The sequence below is a fragment of the Protopterus annectens genome, chromosome 11.part0 (genome assembly GCF_019279795.1).
Source record: "Protopterus annectens isolate FY-2018-M chromosome 11.part0, PAN1.0, whole genome shotgun sequence".
NCBI classification, from domain to species: Eukaryota; Metazoa; Chordata; order Ceratodontiformes; family Protopteridae; genus Protopterus; species Protopterus annectens.
Window position 1 is genome coordinate 1,143,599,245 of NC_056745.1, and position 18,955 is coordinate 1,143,618,199.

An 18,955-nucleotide genomic window follows, 5' to 3' on the forward strand; every position below is an offset into this window, starting at 1 on the left:
TTTAAACATGGTTTAATGCTTTTTATGTCAATTCCTCAAACTCATTTTTGTTTTGATAATGAAACAGGAACTTGATACTTCCTGGCATGTATTCTGTGCTGTTAATCTCGTATTGATTCTAATATTTTTGCTTGAGGGTTTTGTTGTTTTAATTCAAGTGAGATTTCCCATCAGAAGCTCCATTTCAGAGATGTTTAGAATATTTAATATGAGGTTGAACTTTTGATACACTAGAAGCTGTTGTCAGATTTCTTTGCTAATTTCCTGTGCTGTGTCTAACCGAATCGAAGTAACTTGGTAGTATGTGATCAGTCTATAATAAGGCTGATAAAAAGACCCCTTCTGAGTTTGAAGTTAGTGGTTCACTAGGGGATTCTTGTAGGTCTGCACCTAAACATGAAAAATGCAGTTTAAAGCAATCTCAGTATTTCACATGATAGCATTCTTAGTGAGGATCAGCAAAGTTGTCTGAAGGCTGCAACTATTTTATTGCTGACCTGTAGCTGGACTTTATCTGTTTTATTTTTTTTTCACCATTCTTGCCAAAAATGATGCAGATGAAGAAGTACAGCTTTTTTTTTTTCTAGTAAGTGGTGTTTTTCCTCAAAGCTTCAGTAGTCTGGAAAGATATTGTAATGTATCACAGGCTTTTCTCAGAGTTGCTAATCCACCTTCAGTGTTATGCCAGTAAGATGTTAACATTCCAAAGTAATAAGTAAGCTTTGCTTGTTGTTGATGTTCTTTTTAGCTTTTTTAGTCTGAAAATATTTCATATTGTATCAGGACATGCTTGCCATTTCTAACTCTGCTTTCAGAGTTTGTCCAAAATGACTTTGCTGTTCTAAGTTAGTAAAGTAAAATGTATAATATCCCATGGTTGCTTTGCCTTGCGTTACAAGACTAAGGCGCTTGTTGTAAAACACCTTTATTCCTTGCTGTTTATGCTATATATTAGAGTAGAAGCATATCTGTGGAGATAACTTAATGTCCTCAAGTCAAAAAGTGAATAATCACAAGCTCCTGAAATAGATAACTATGCATCTATGTTCTGGTGACTCTAGGGAGAGCAGTTGCCCATAGAACTAGGTGCAGGGGCACTAATATGTGCCATAAGGTGCATGTTTCTAAAGGCATGGGGACTTGCAAAATTTCTAGAGTCATTTGACAAGGTGCAGAAAAGATGTAGCCAAGTGTAGTCGTGCATCCCTGTTGTAGTCGTGAGCAGAATAATTGTGATCTTTGAAATTATGAGACTATTAAAGTGAAGGGGGGGGGGTGAATATATATTTATTTATTGTTAACAAGAGAAGGTTAGACTGGATATAAAACCCATTTTCAGTGGATGCCCAGGCAGAAAAGCCCCAATAACAGTAGTAATACAATATTGCAGAAACATGTAATAGATCACTTGAAAATGAAGTAAGAATGAAGAGCAGTTGACAGTGCAATGCACAAAAGCTTTGCAATGAATAGCAGATATTACAGTGTAGTACATTAAAAAGAAAAATAACGCAAAGTGCATTACAGTAGCTCCTATTTCAGTAATAGTACTGTATAAATGTTCCATTTTGTGTGTGTGTGTATGTGTGTGTGTGTGTGTGTGTGTGTGTGTGTGTGTGTGTGTGTGTGTGTGTGTCTGTCTGTCTGTCTGTCTGTCTGTCTGTCTGTCGGGGCTCTGGGACCTTAGAATATTCCCTTTACACTGAGGTACGACTAGCTGCCTTTAGTATATATAGTTCTCGGTAGTGTTGCAGGCTCAGACCCCCCTCCACCTTGTGGATTTTGGGGAGACTTGCAGACTAGAAAAACAGTCTAAAAGAGCAGCAGAAAGGTTTGTAATTCAGTGCTTAAATGTTGAAATTGAAGTTTGTTTTTATAAATGAGTGACTCAAAATATGAGGCCTTACAGCTGTGGTTCAGGGAGCTGGCATTTCTCTTGAAGATCAGCAGGTGTGGTTAAATACTCGATCTTTTCATTACTAAACTAAACTAAAAATACACTTATTTCTTTTTGTTAATAAGGTAGGTCCCACTAGGCATATGGCTTGTTTTTAAGAGAGACCCATAGTGGTATTTTATATGTGGACTATGGGTAATTTGGCCATGGCATTAGAGAACTTCCCATGTTGCATAAAGGAAGGTGTTTCTTTCCACTTCACAATAACGTAGAGCTTTGGAAGAGGCTCATACAGCTTCTGAACATGATTGCTAAGACTGAATTCAGTACAGAAGTATTTGACAAAAATGTTATTGAGGCCACTCCAGGAAATTCAAATTTTTCATTGGAAGATAGTGTTGAAGAAATGTTGGAACTATAATAAAGTGAAAGAAGATCATATTCATGGAGGCATTTTGAATAAGAGGGGCAGAACAGAAGACAACACAAATTATGACATTTTCCCAAAATAATCTATTCTTTGTGAAGAATTAAAGGACTGCTGTTATTGACCCAGATGGAGACCAAGTATTTTTGTTACAATGTTTAGGTATTACTAACCCCCCTGCCCTGCTCCAGTCTGTTTGGTATTGCTCTGTTGTACCTTTAGTTGGTCATTTGGCCTGCTGCAGGCACCCATTCTGATGTTATTTTATTTTTCAGGTAAATGTTCTTTTTCTCACAATGTAATCTGCATTCACATGATATGACATTTCATTTTATTTATTTATTTTTTGCCCTTCTTTTGCTTCTGTTCATATTCTAAGTGAATGGAAAGAACACTGTAAAATGTTGCTTTGTCTAAGAGTTTCCAGATATTTTTTTACATTTTATTCAGCAATTTCTTTAATTTGTATTCTTTGCTGTCTTCTAACAGATATACATAGACAATTTTTTGTTTTATATGCAGAAAGTGATTAAATTAGTTGCCTTTGTGAAAGATAGAACATTTCCTTAGCAAACCTATCCTTGACTTGTTTACTTTTATCAGCCAGATATTTTAAGTTTCCAAAGCTGCTATCTAAACTATGACAACATAGTATGTTTTTCCTTTGCACAGTAAGCCTGCAGTCCCAGAGACTCAAAAGCCTTATAATAGCAGTGGGAGAGAAAGCAGGCAGTGATCCTTGCTATATACTGTATTTTTCGGACCATAAGATGCACTTTTTTCCCCCCGAAAGTGGGGAGGGGAATTAGGGTGCGCCTTATGGTCCAATTGCTGTCCATCATGCATCAAGAAAGAGGTCACTTACCGATGTCTTCAGTGTGCCAGCCGAGGAAAGCGCGCAGGGTTCAGTGTGTCCGCGGGAACAGGAAGAGGCGTGGGCGGTATTGCTGAAATCCCTTCTCACACAGAGCTTGGTCTCTGCCCCCTGCTATCACACTGATCTGAGCTGAATGCCGATCTTAGCCTGCCGGGTAAGCAGGTGCGTGTCAGCTTGCTGCAGAGAGCGAGGCAGGGTGAGTGCAGTAAAATGTGTAGCAATAAGGAAGCTCTAGCTACCATTTGTCCCTCCTTGACTCCAGTGGGGCCACATTGCTATGCAGAAATCATTACTGGGCATATGGAAGAAGACAGTTGGCAGCAGATCTCTTTATGATGTGCCACAGTATAAATACAAGGCACCCCATAAAACTGCAACAGCAGTTATATCATGACTGATTAATTTCAATAGAAGGCAGTTTTATTAGATTTTCTTTGATCCCTCAAAAGTTTAAATGCATTCCACCATGTCTAAAGTTTAGCAAGACTTATATTTCTCTCCCTTCCCCACTTTTGAAGTTGTGGCTTTCCATCAGCACCTGTCCCTGTCTTCTTGCCTCTCAATACAGATGTGGGAACACTCAGCTAATTGGAGACCATCGTAAAGGGTGCAGGAGGGGATCAAACCCAAGAAATCAACACAAGGATGGTTGGGAGACCCTCATGAAGGGCTCAGTAGGTGTTCAGACCCAGAAACTTTAGGCTGCCCCTTTAAATCATACTCATGCACACACACACACATATGAATCATACACACATACAGACACGTGTATCGCCAAACGGTATAACAACTGACAGTTCTTTCATTACTGTATTTTCCTCTAAAAAACAAAGATTCTCTAACGGTACAAAATGTCAAAGACGAAAAGATTAGCCTATAAAATTCCGTTTAAATTGGAGGTAGTGCAATACGCAAAAGAACATGGAAACAGAGCAGCGGCGAGACATTTTGGGCCACCTCCAACTGAAAAAATGATAGTGGAGGAAACAGGAGGATCAGCTGCAAAAACTTGATAAAACTAAGCACACTTTTCGTGGGCATGCTGCACAATGGCCACAGTTAGAAATGGACATGAAAGAATGGATCACATGTCACCGTAATAATGGCTTTTCAGTTTCTACAAAAATGATCATCTATGAAGCCAAACGCATTGCTGTAGAGAAAGGCATTAAGGATTTTACTGGCTCACCAGCATGGTGCTACAGATTTATGAGAAGAAGCGGCCTTGCTATGCACACCAAAACTAGAATTGCACAAAAAATGCCACAAGAATATGAATCGAAGATTCTGTCTTTTTATAAATTTGTAATTGATGCTAGGAAAAGAAATGATTTTCCAATGGACCAGATTGGGAATATGGATGAAGTCCCGCTAACCTTCGATGTGCCATCTAATAAGACGGTTGACCTCAAAGGTGCCAAAACAATAACCATGAAAACCGCAGGACATGAGAAAACACATTACACTGCTGTGTTGTCCTGCTGTGCTGACGGCACCAAATTGCTACCGATGCTAATTTTCAAAAGGAAAACCTTTCCAAAAGATGTTATTCCACGTGGAGTTGTTGTGCATGTTCATGAAAACGGATGGATGGACGAAAATGGAATGAAAGTATGGATTGAAAAAGTGTGGTCCAAACGTCCTGGAGGGCTTCTGAAAAAATCTGCTTTATTAGTGCTTGACCAGTTCAGAGCACATATTAGCGAAACAACAAAAAACAGATTTAAAGAGGTGAAGACTCATCTAGCTGTAATTCCTGGCAGTCTTACCAGCCAGTTGCAACCTCTCGATGTTTCAATCAACAAACCATTTAAAGTCTTTATGAGAGAAGAGTGGAACAAATGCATGGCTGCTGGGAATCATGATCTGACTCCAACAGGACGAATGAAGAGGCACACTATCACTCAAGTTTGTGAATGGGTTAAAACATCATGGCAGTCATTGAAGGAGGAAATTGTTGTACGATCATTCAAAAAATGTGGCATTAGCAATGCCTTAGATGGAACTGAAGATAATATCATATATGAAGATAGTGAAGAAAGTGATACAAGTGATTGTCAGCAACTGAGCTTCCTAAATTCTGACACTAGCGATGATGAGTTTTTGGGGTTTCCAGAAAACTAGAAAAGTGCTTGAGTCTCTAAGTCTTTCCTCCTGTTGAGTTAGCACTGTTTAATATTACCGTATTTTGTTATATTTTAATAAATATTTTATTATACTAGTACTAATTTGGTTCAGAATATTTTTTTCTTGTTTTACTGCTCCAAAAACTGTGTGCGTCTTATGGTCCAAAAAATACGGTAGGTCTTCTTTGACCAGCCATCTTAAATATAACTACGAATAAGATGCAAGAGCCAGAGAAACAAATTGCTGAGTTGCATATTACAATGTGTTATACACAAGCTGACATGATAAACATGAGGCAATTAAATGTCATAGACATACCATAAAAAAGATTTAAGTAACTATTCTATTTGTATTTATTTATTTAGTTATTTGTTTATTTTCTCATTGTTGGCCAGGTTAGTTCCACTAGGCCAGTCCCTTCTTTTCAGGGGAGTCTTCAGGTGGTAATTCTACTAACTCTGGAAAATTTGGACAGTGCAGCTGGGAATCATCACTACTATTGTTTTTGTCAGTAACTGCCTTGAGAACTTTTACATCCATCTGAGCTACCACCAACGTAGGCAGATAAGAACCTCCATTTAACGTCTCATCTGAAGGATACTCAGCAATGCAGCACCCCCCTCATGTTGCACTGCAGCATTGGCATTTTAAAAGCACCTGGTGTGGGACAAGGACCCATACCATTCTGATCTTCTCGCACCAATGGGAATGTGCTACCTGTTAAGCCAATGACAGTACAATATGATTTTTTTTGCCAAATAAAGGGTCATTTTGTAGGGAGGGAAATACACTTTGTGTTGGGGAAAGTTTGTGTGTAGGATGCAGTTATGCTTTACATTTAAATATAAATGGATTGTGAGAGAAAATTAATGAATATGTCTGTATTTCTTGATTATGGAATATGAAATGGTAGGTGGAATTAACAGAGTGACTCTCAAAATAGTTGTATGCTAATTCTGCAATCACCTTTTTAATGTTAACAGCGTTAAGTGAGAGGTATGTTGTCTTATGCTGGTCACCCTCCAGTGTGTTTTACCTGTGGGGAAAGTAGATATAAAATAGCTACACTGTTAACAGATGTTGTCTTTGAAGAAGTCATTCATTAGTTTTCTCTGTAACATTTCTGTAACTTACAAAGTCTTGCATAATTGAGAATGACATGTTTTTAGCTGTTTCTTTGCAGCAAGAAATAGAGGTGGAAATGTTGAAATAAAACAATTACTGTCAGTTAAGTTAAAGAAAAAATGTTAGAGAATGATATCAAAGGTAGACAAAGAAATGGTAGCAAGAATATTGGAAAGAGAAACAAAATAATCTTTATAAAAAGTATTAGAACTGAAGAAGATGGTAAGTAGAAGAAAGGGATTAACCAAACGGAAGTGGGAGAGACTGTAAGAAGGATAACAAGATGAAACAAGCATGGACATGGCAAAACTGAGTAACTCTCTACATTTTGATAAATGTGATGAACATTAGAACAATTAAGAAGAAAGAATTTTGGATGAAGAAATACAAGAGGAAATGGGTGAAGCTGAATTAGCCTTCACTAAAGTGAAGTTAAGAGTGGGATGGGAATGGGAGAAAGAAGACTAGGGGAGAATTTTGACATAATGAAAATACTTTTATACCGAAAGGTAGAAAATAGAGTTTTTGGACTACTAGGACATTTCAGACACATGGTTCATGCTGCTGGGTTCCAAACTAATATAGGAAGAACTGAGGAGTTTTGAAAATATGTGTGTGAAGTGAAAGTGGAGTGCAGTTGATAAGGAAAAGTCTTCTGGAATAATAACTGGTTTCAAAAGCTTGTCATGGAGTGGAAAAGGTGAAAGTGCTTAAGGATAGAAGATCAGCTGTGCTAGAAATGAAGAAGAGTCATATGGATTTTGTGTATGGATTTTTTGAAGAAGACTAGAACTCTGGAAAATTATACCATATTTAGTTAGAAGTGCACCCCTTATTTTGGAGACTTCAGTTATGAACTTATAGAAAGAAGATAGATTTAAAAAAAGTATTAACATAAATTGTTAGTAAAGCAAAAATGCAGACAATTTAAAGACTTATTTATCTTTCCTCCATGTGATTAGTCCTGGGGAATTTTAATGGCTAGGTGGACAGTGAGGCCTACAAGCTCACCATGGGGATCCTAAGTTTAATGGATACCTTACCTTCACTTAAGTTTTTCCAGTGTGACTATTCTAGACATTCCTTGTATTTGATTTTCTAGCTACAGTTAGGGATCAGGGTTGTGATGGTTGAGCCTATCTTATTTTGTTTGTGTTTGTTAAAGCTTCATGATCTGACCACTGTTTGGTGTATTTTGGGCATGACTTCCCAACTTCTCGGTCTCCGGCTGTACAGCTGATGAATGTAGGGATGTTAAAGTTATGGATTCTGATATTCTTTGCCTAATTTTTTACCATCTTTTTGACAAAGTGCAAATGATCTGGTTAATCTGATTGTGGTATATAATTTTGTTGATGTTCTTCGTGATTAACAAAGTCTTGGGTCCTATGTCGGTTGCTGTCCCTTCTTCTATGATGTCAGGTCATCAGGGGTATAAAACATGCAGCCGATGCCATTACATCAGTCTTTTTTGCAGTGCGGTGCCTGAAGCAGAAGCAGTTCGCAAGTGCTGGTCGGCCAACTCCTGAAATTTTCATTTTCGAGTTTCATAACCAAAGTCTTCAACTAAAGCTAAGTACCCCATTGGGGAACCTTTTTCTTGCTCCTTACCGATGTCAGTAAAAGTTAATAATTGCATTACTTGTGGAAAGAAGTACCTCATAAAGATTTTCATTCGTACTGTATTCCTTGCCTGGGCCCTGACCACGACGTACCTTGCTGTCGGTTTTGTGCTTTATTTAATCAGCGCATTATCCATCGTCGGTATATTTTCACCACAAGTTTCTTTTTAAAAATCCTATTGCAGATCCAGAGACTATTTCACAGGGGCCCAAGGGCATTAAGGCTTCTACTGCTAAAAATCCTACCCCTTCTGATAGAGACTCCAGGGCACTGGATAGATGGGGTAAGAAAGTTTACATTTCTGAAACCTTGGCCATTAGGGCTTTAAACTGCCAGATTCATATGTTAAAGTATCAGTAACATGTTATTAGACTGCTTAAACAGAAAATTATGTTGATTCATGACTGTCTGGAAAATAAAGAATTACAGGATTTAATGAATTCTGCTGAACAAATTGTAAAACATACTTTGCAATGTGGTTTTGATTCATTAGAGGCCACTTGCAGGGCTTCTGTTACTGGGTCTGTGCTCAGAAGGCATGCTTGGCTTAAGGGGCAATCTTTGCCTGATCATGTTAAAGCTAAATTGTTGGATGCTCCTTTAAATCAGGAACACCTCTTTGGCAACAAGGCTGAGGAAGTTCTTAAAAAGATGGAAGATAAAGCTAAATCTATGCAAACTGTTAAAAGATTTTTTTTTTCAAACTCAGCCTCCTAGATTTAGTAGGCACTGGCACTCTAAGAATTGGTCCTTTCCAGCCCCTCCAGGTCTTCTCAAGCCAAACCCAGACACAGCAAAAACCCCAGGTTTCAGTCCCAGGGGACAAACAGAACTAAGCAGTGGGGGACCTCCACTTCCAAATTTGGGAATAATAAGACTCCCCCCTATAGTAAACTGTCTCAATGACTTCCTTTTAAAATTTCCAACCACTTATCAACTGACTGCCCCTTTGGGGGGGTAAGATTGCTCTTCATGCAAAGAACTGGGAACTCATTACCCAGGACAAATGGGTTTTAAATATAGTGTCCAAGGGATACAGATTTCACTTCCACACATTACCAACACCAAGCGGGTGGCCGGACCCACCCCCAAATCAGTGGGCAGAGGCCAAAAAACAAGTACTTTCTCTCTTAAGCATGGGGGCTATTCAGCTGGTACCAGAAGAGGAAAAGGGACAAGGTTTCTTCTCAAGACTTTTCCTGGTACCCAGAAAAGGCAATTCATGGCATCCTATCCTGGACCTGTCTACTCTAAACACCTTTTTGGAGATTCCAAAGTTCAGGATGCTGACTCTTCATCAATTACTTCCTATGCTAGGCAAAGATGCCTGGTTGGCAACACTAGATTTAAAAGAAGCATACCTGCACATCCCAATCAGGGAATCTTGCAGAAGATACCTACGCTTCAAAGCAGGCTACACGCACTATCAGTTCTCTGCACTGCCCTTTGGCTTATCTACTGCACCCAGGGTATTCACAAAGTGCCTAGCTCCAGTTATTGCATTTTGCAGGCAAAGAAATATTCAAATATACCGAAGCCAAATGGTGGTAGCAATACAACGAAAAAAACACTTGTCCTGAAGGAACCGACACACAGCGGAAGCAATAATACGTCCTTTAATGAAAGTCACAGCTCACAGCAAAAAATTCTTTAAAAACCATACTAAAACTTATTATAAGAATACGGAGCAAGCGCTTTCATCCACTGACATGGGACTTCATCAGAATATTCAAATATACCCATACCTGGACGATTGTCTAATTCAGGCAGAAAGCCAGGACATACTTTGAATCATCTGGCCTTTGTACAAAGGGTTCTAACTTGTCTGGGGAACACCATAAATGAAAAGAAATCACACCTGGTACCCTGTCAACAAATTATATTCCTGGGAGCAAGCTTGAATACAACTTCCCAGATGGCTTACCTTATGCCAGATAAACAAATTCATTTGACAACCTACTTCAAACAAGTGGCCACAAAAACCCTGCTATCTGCAAAACAAATACTGCAAGCCTTGGGGTTTATGGCCTCCTGCATTCTTCTAATTCCATATGCAAGACTGCATATGAGGAAACTACAGTGGTATATAAAAAGTCTATGGTGTCAACATTCTGAAGACCTGGAAACAATGTTTCCTATCATACCTTGCCTACACCTAGAGTTCCTTTGGTGGGCAGAGGCCTGCCACCAAAACAAAGGACTACCTTTCACACCACCCACTGCCGCCCAAACCCTAACAACAGACACATCAGACTATGCATGGGGGGCTCACCTGGCAGGGAAGTGCATTCAGGGCAAATGGAACCCAAGTCAAATGCATCTGCATATCCATCAAAAAGAAATGTTAGCTGTACAGAATGCTCTGACAGCCTTCAAGGACCACATTCTTCCAGGACAACTAATGGTAAAGACGGACAACACCACTGTTATGTGGTACATAAACAAACAGGGGGGTACACATTCTTACCCCCTCTGCAGACTAGCCATGGCATTGTGGAACACAGCCTTGAGCTACCAAGTGCACCTACAAACTCAATTCCTGCCAGGAAAATTAAATACACTGGCAGACAGACTAAGCAGAAACCTCATGGAACAACATGAGTGGAAACTGGAACCAAGAATTTTAAACATGTTGACAAGCAAATGGGGGAGCCCAGATATAGACCTGTTTGCCTCTCTCCAGAACTCTGCCTCTGCTCTCCAAAGTACTACTAAAAATCAAACAGGACAAACCAAGGATGATTTTGATTGCTCCAGACTGGCCGCACCAACACTGGTACCCCCTCCTGCGCAGTGTGTCATGGTTATCTCCATGGCACCTGCTTCAGACTCCTTCCCTGCTGTCTCAGCAGGAGAACCAGATTCTGCACCCTCAGCTTCTAACACTGAACCTTGCAACCTGTCTAATTACTTAATCTCGCCTTTACCATCCCTCAGCAAACCTGTGATGGATATCATTTAGAGGGAAGGAGGCCTAGTACTAGAAAATGTTATGCTGAAATAGGGAAAAGATTCTGTGCCTGGAACCAATCTCAAGGGTTGAGCACAGCAGCGCCCAATTTAATTCAGATTTTACAATACTTAACTGAGATGCTTCACAAGGGCCTGTCTTTTTCCTCCATTAAATTTGATCACTCAGTCATTTCAGCTCATTATAACACAGAACCTCCCCTCTTCTCTCATCCACTGCTCAAGCAGTTCCTCAGAGGGGCAAAAATTTGAGACCACCCAGGAGAGCTCCAACCCCAGCCTGGGACCTTAACTTTGTCTTGGAGAAACTCACTCTACCTCATTTCGAGCCAGCTGCTACTGCAGACTTAAAATTTCTTTCTTGGAAAACAGCTTTCCTTTTAGCGATTACTTCAGCTAGAAGGGTATCTGAATTGCAGGCCCTTATGGCAGTGGAGCCTTTCATCATCTTTCATGCGGACAGGGTGTCCCTCATAACCAAACCATCATTCATGCCCAAGGTGGTATCCAGTGTGGCTCTTAATCAGTCCATTCATTTGCCAACCTTCTTTTCCAATCCACAGAATAAAGGGGAACGGATACTGCATTCCTTAGATGTGCACAGACAACTTAGATTGTACTTGGACTGAACTAAACCTCAAAGGAATTTTGAACAACTGCTGGTGGTATTTGCTGCAGGGGCAGAGGGGAAGGCTATTTCAAAGCAAACCATTTCTAAATGGATAAGCCATTGCATTAATTTCTGCTATAAGCACCATGGAAAACCTATCCCCCAGGGGATCAGACCTCACTCAACCAGGGCTGCATCTAGCTCTACAGCCTTTCTCAGAGGCATCCCTACCAGGGACATCCTAGAAGCTGCTACCTGGAGTTCTGTACATACTTTCACCAAGCATGATCATTTGCCAATTTTCTCTAATTCCAGAGCTGGCTTTTCCACTGCAGTCTTGCAGGGCCTTATAGCTAGCCCTAATGCTATCTGAATTCCTCCTCCCAACAATAGCTTTGGGAATCTACCCAAATGTAATGACTGCAGCAGTGAAACACGAAGGGCATAGTACAGTTATATGCACTTAATAAATGTAGATGTTTGAGTGTATTCACTGTTGCAGTCCTGGTTACCCTCCCTCCAGCCCCCTAACTTCTTTTGGCTATACCTCTACTTTCCTTTACTATGCTTAAAAGCCTTTTTGGTGTATTTGCTTTTTTGTTGGAGGTATATCTCTGTGCTTTTATATTTAATTGCTTCCTATTGGGGGGCACCTGACATCTGGGGCAAGAAAAACTGATGTAATGGCGTCGACTGCATGTTTTATACCCCTGATGACCTGACGTCATGGAAGAAGGGACAGCAACTGACGCAGGTCCCAATGTTTTGTTAATCAGGCTGACTGAGGACTACCTGCAAGCAGATAACCCAAATGTAATGACTGCAACAGTGAATACACTCGAACATCTACATTTATGGTAAGTGTACACAGCTGTACTTTGTGCTGTAGATCAGGTTGAACCAGTGAAAGCAAGCCTTCCCTTAGGTCAGAGATTTGTTGCAATCCTTGTTATTTTTTTTTTTTTGGCTGCCACAGCTGACTATCAGCTGGCAGCAGCTCCTCACCTTGTTCATTAGGCTTGCCTGCCTTAACTTCCTCAGTGTTTCACCTGACCCATATCCTGGGCCAGTGAGCAGATCAAGGACACTGGTGCAGCATCATACTGTAGCAGGGGAGCAGGGTCTAATCCCCCACTCTGCAGCAGCCTTGGAAGCTCTTTTATGACTGCCTTCAGGAAGTGCATGCACTTCCTGATCAAGCAGCACACCACTTGCAGCACAGAGCTTACCAGGTTCTTCATGCTGCTGTTGCAGCATGTCAAGCTAACTGCAGCCTCCCATGATGGGTGAGCTGCCATCAATCACTTACTCTCATTCTCCATTGCAAGTCCTGTTTGTACCATGAGCTTTGTTTGATATGCAGGCAAGGGTAGCATTTGTGAGTGTCAGTCGGGTGCAACATGCCTTAGATTTCCTACTAGACTAAGATCACTTAGAAGAGGGTCAGTTTCAAAGACATATCAGCTGCATTTAATCATCCTTCTGCATCCTGTAGAAGGATCATATAGTTCGCAGCCTGCCTGTCTGATGGAGTCTACTTGAGAAGACCGAAATCCCATATTACTGAATCTGACATGACAGAGATGACACAGCCAAAATCTCACATAAACAAATATTCAAAACACTGATAAGGCACTCTGTAAAACTAACCACTTGTCCATCACCACAAAAAACACAAACCAAAGTATATCAAACCCACCGATGTAGGGGGCTTTGCCGCCCCCCACACCCCCTAACTAAATATACCAACTCCAAAATCGTACTACAGTGGAGAAATGGCAAAGTTCACCATGGTGGCCAAGTGGTTCTTTTCCCACAGTAAAATTCTGGTGTTCCCAGTGTTCGTTTATGTGAGATTTCAATTATATTGTCTCAGTCATGTCAGATTCAGTAATGTGGGGATTTCGGTCTTTTCAGGTAGACCTGTCTGATGATGATTTTTTTCTTCCAATGTGGGTGGATCACAGTGTGTACAGCCCAGCCTGTCAGATAGCCATTTCTTTTTGTCCAGTGAGAGTGAGGAAGCCACACAACATTTTTTTGCAAACAGGGTTGCCAAGATAAGATACTGCTTTTCCTGAGATGGGTACCTTTTGAGGATTCCAGATTGTTTATGATGGTAGCTTTTGCTTGATGAAGACTGAATTTGCCATTTACAGTAACTGCATGGACATTCCTGTTGAATGACATTCCTTCAGTGATCTAACACTGTCTTTCCTGAAGTGTATAGACTGGTTGAACATTTCAGTCCTGCTGAGGTCACAGCAAGACATCTGTCCATACCTGGTATTATTTCTGATTTGAGTTGTCAATGCATGTTGCCTGAAATATTTCTCAATTCTCAAGATGCCTTACAGTGATGGTAAATATATGCATAGTTTTTGTTTCTTTGTCAATACTTTGATAGAAGGACATGCATTTTGTTATCACCAGTATATACACTGTATTTTTTTATTATCAGTGTGATTGCAATTTGCATCCTATGGTACAATGTTTAGTGCTCCAAGTTTTGTTTCCATATTCTTCTAATCTCTTGTATTTTTAGGTTGTTTCATGGATTTGTGATAACATTGGAAAATGTAGCAGATTTGATGTCATTCAGGAATTCATTTGGGGTATGTATTACCTGCAGAAATGTGTATATTTAACATTAAACAGAAAATTCTTTAGAGAACTTTTATGCATGTATATGTTGTATGTGTATTTACTTATATGTAGATGTGTGCATGTACATATTTACATAAAACTGCATTTTATGTGTACATACATACACACACAAGTTTGTATACATACATTTGTTGTCTGTGTATATATGTGGATCTACTGTATTAGTTCAAACACAAATTGCTTTTCCACTAACTCTGTTGATTACTCGGGTCACAAAATACTCAGATCATAGACAATTTAAAAAAAATGCATTTTTTAGGGCCCCTTGTGACATGGAGGTTCTACCCTGCACACCATCTAACTTTAAGTATAGTGCCTCTGTGCTCATGCAGAAGTGGAGGAAGCAGATTTATAGAGAATCTTTTTATTTGACTTTCTCACGCTTGAATACACAGAGAAGTGTTTGACTGCAGGTAAATGACCCCCAAGTAGCTGGACCTCGAGTAAGTAAAAGACATTTAAGTGTGTGTGTGTGTGTGTGTGTGTGTGTGTGTGTGTGTGTGTGTGTGTGTGTGTGTGTGTGTGTATACATGCATTGTTGGATCCTTAGAAGCTAGGTTAAGAAGGGAGGTGATGATTAGCGATCAGCAGTATGGTTTCATGCCGGGAAAGAGCACTACAGATGCGATGTTTGCTCTGAGAGTGTTGATGGAGAAATATAGAGAAGGTCAGAAGAAGTTGCATTGTGTCTTTGTGGACTTGGAGAAAGCATATGATAGGGTGCCTAGAGAGGAGTTGTGGTATTGTATGAGGAAGTTGGGAGTGGCAGAGAAGTATGTAAGAGTGGTACAAAATATGCACGAGGGTAGTGTAACAATGGTGAGGTCTGCAGTGGGAGTGACAGATGCATTATGGTGGAGGTGAGATTACATCAAGGATCAGCTCTGAGCCCTTTCTTATTTGCAATGGTGATGGACAGTTTGACAGACGAGATCAGACAAGAGGCCCCATTGACTATGATGTTTGCAGATGACATTGTGATCTGTAATGAGAGTAGGGACCAGGTTGAGGAGACCCTGGAGAGGTTGAGATATGCTCTACAGAGGAGAGGAATGAAGGTCAGCAGGACTAAGACAGAATGTATGTGTGTGAATGAGAGGGAGGATAGAGGAATGGTGAGGATGCAGGGAGTAGAGTTGGCGAAAGTGGATGAGTTTAAGTATTTGGGATCAGCAGTTCAGAGTAATGGTGAGTGTGGAAGAGAGTGAAGACAAGAGTACAGGCAGTGTGGAATGGGTGTTATGTTGTATGGTTTGGAGATGCTGGCATTAACAAAAAGGGAGGAGTCAGAGATGGAAGTGGTAGAGGTAAAGATGTTAAGATTTGCACTGGGTGTGACAAGGATAGACAGGATTAGGAATCAGTATATTAGAGGGTCAGCTCAGGTTGGACAGTTTGGAGACAGCAGAGAGGTGAGATTGCGTTGGTTTGGACATGTGCTGAGGAGGGATGCTGGGTGTATTGGGAAAAGGATGCTAAGGATGGAGCTGCCAGGTAAGAGGAAAAGAGGAAGGCCTAAGATAAAGTTTGTGGATGTGGTGAGAGAGGACATGCGGGTGGTTGGTGTGACAGAGCAAGATGCAGAGGACAGGAAGAAATGGAAATAGATGATCCACTGTGGCGACCCCTAATGGGAACAGCCGAAAGAGAAGAAGAACATTGTTGGATCCTTATCAGCACTGTACAATGAAAATGTCCTGTAGGACATATTTAAATACTTTTTATGAAACCTGTTCTATAGATTGTGTTGACCATACTGTATGAAAAGCTGAACTTTTTTTGTTAGAAAAGTCTGATATACAAGTTGACATAACTGCTCCTAGTTTGAATAAAATAGCAGCAGGTAACATTATTCACACCCATACAAGTGCAACTCCTACATTACATTTTTTTTCTAATGTTGTCGCCTCACAGTAAGACGTTTTCCTGTTCAATTCTCAGCTAAAGCGTCTTCTGTGTGGAGACATGCGTGAATGGGCGTACCTTCGTTGAAGGTTGTGCGTCAGGGCTGGCAACTTGGTATGTAAAAATCTACTGCCAATCATTAGCAGACCGGAGTTCCGCTGTGGCGACCCCTAACCGGGAAAAGCTGAACGATACAACAACATTATTCCTTTTCATATCATTGCATATTCAAAATGTTTAACATTTTCTCCTCATAGTTCTTTTAGATTATTTCTAGAATGACTCCATAATTAAGGCTCATCTTCAGAATATAGACTGCATTTTGTGTAAATGCTGTTTATCAGATGCTGCCTAATGGGACTGTGGATATATCCGTTATCTGCCCATCACCATACTACAATGAGCAGTTTCATGCACTTTAATACTTACTACTAACCACTTCTTGTTCCCTTTTTGTACCAGATTGAAGTAATGTCCTGAAGCAGTCTTCTTTACCAGATCCTGTCTTGGTTTTACTCATTGCCTGTCTTTTCTCCATGTGAGTTCCTCCCATTTGACTACCTTTTGCACAGCTCCCATTCATTTTGGTGTCTTAGCTATAACAATGAGGAGGCAGAACCAACACAGCACTCTTGTAGTCGAAGTTCCATCTCATCAAATATCATACTGTGCGTACAGCATCAAAACTGTATAAACTCTGTTCCTTGCCTGTTTTCTTCTTGCATCTAGTCAATACACAGCAGTTAGTTATTTTATATAGTAACACCTCATGCCTTTATAAAGTCATTATGGGCTGCTTTGTTCATCTTTTCTTTTGTTTGCTCCTGCCTGGTCTTTGTCTAGGGAAAGGAGACAAAGATGACTGCAGAAGGTAGAGGTTGTTTTGACAGAAAGCACATATACAAGGTCTTAGTTAAAGGGAAATCTTCTTCTTATAGCTGTATGATGGCAGACAGTTCTTGTTTCCTATTGCTTCTGCATGCAGGAAACATAGTGTGTTTATTGTAATGACCTGCATCAGTTTTGGCAGTACACCCAGCTTACTAATGCCCAGTTTAATTCTGCCTCTTGTACAGTTCAGACCTTCATCATTGTATATGTAGTAGGTATGTTCTCTGCATTCACTGCAGAATCAAAAACTCTTCCATGTGTTCCTTCAGCCGGAATCCAGAGCGGTTCTTCCTTTATTATGTAGGAAGGACTGTAACATGATGGAGTAGTGTAAGGCCAGTTCTCCAAACAAGCTATGTGCAGAAGGTGGCATGCAAAGCCTGATACCTCTCGTAGTCTGTAGATGGCACTGATGAAGGTTGCCTGGCTCATAGATTGGTCAGAGGATCCTTTATCCTTTCCAATACATGGTCTAAAGGGAAGAGACAAGGCTAAGCACTGGTTGAAGTATTCTTTGAGTGTGCTTGCCATCCAGCAGCATCTGCTGTTCTGATGATTACAAAGCTGACCTCTTCTAGAGTGAGATCAACCATCATATACAGTGTGGCAGGAGAAGTAAGAAACTTCACATTAACAAAGACATATTTTGCAATGGGTTTTAGATGCAGGTGAACACATTCCTTAAATAACTATATGTATGCTAACTGCTGCCAGAAGAAAAATTAAAAACTCAAGTTCCATGGGACTAGACAACATAACTTTTGGTTTCCTGTACAGAATCAACGAAAACCTAATTTATTCCAGTCCTGTTAATCAAAATGTTAGCATGTTATCTCATCCCTGACCTATACTGACAGGCTGTAATGCTAACAGTCTGCAAAAGAAGTCACTTCAGACCCAAACAGTTTTGTCATATGGTAATAATGGAGCTTATCCAAAATGGCACAGCAGACCTATTTCTGTTAGATGTGGAACAGTATGTGATTTTAAGGAGTAGTCTTGCCTTTTCAATCTTTGGCATTTTTGAAGAAATATCAACAGCACTTCATGAGGTACTGACAGTGCACGTTTCTTGTCATGTCTTTATTAAGGCCTTCAGCACAGCTCCAGTCAGGGCAGTATTTAATAAAGCAGAAGCATTTAATGTAACTTCATGCATAAGTTAGTGGGTTAAAAAAAACAGATTATTCAAAAGAGCACAACAGGTTAGGCAGGGGATATTTGTCTACCTACTGGGGGCTATAGGGCTAATGTACCAGAGCCATTTCTCTTTTGGAATGTTCTTAGATATAAAAAAAGGATGTACTGTGGATAATAAGATATGATTGCAAACTGTAGACATAATTATTTCTATAAAAGATGCCAAAATTCTCTGTCGTCTGCAGAGAATGCACACCTTGTGAAGCCTCACATTCACTGTCATTCAGTATAGCATCTTGAGGCTTGGTAGAAAGGCCATACATTATGATTACACAGTAGATGATTAAATCATAAAAAATGACACTGTCTTTAAACATGTAAGATCTGCAGTAGACGAGAATTTAAACTTTGGTCGGTATGTATTTACTGAAGTTAGAAATGCTCATTCTGTAGCCCATCTAATTCCACTGCACATTATATACCCATCCAAAGCAGAACACTGTACTATTTCATAACTCCCTAACCTAATCTGCTATTGAATACTTTGCAGCGTCTTGCATCATTCAAAAAAGCCACCTGAAGCAATTTGAAAAATTACAGTGATATAACATTCATGTGATTGGGAAAATTGTATTATTCAGAAAGGCTTCAGGAATTATCAATATATTCTGTTTCTTATTAGTTACTAAGTGGTGA

The 18,955-nt window shown here is 40.1% G+C and overlaps 1 protein-coding gene across 1 annotated transcript in view; it reads left to right on the forward strand.

The window, feature by feature from the left end:
* Positions 1-18,955, forward strand: part of LOC122815037 (gamma-secretase activating protein) — a 1,452,063-nt gene that overhangs the window by 375,865 nt on the left and 1,057,243 nt on the right. The window contains exon 8 of the mRNA XM_044087286.1: positions 14,202-14,271. Coding sequence (XP_043943221.1) covers positions 14,202-14,271 — 70 coding nt within the window. The remainder of the gene's footprint in view (positions 1-14,201; positions 14,272-18,955) is intronic.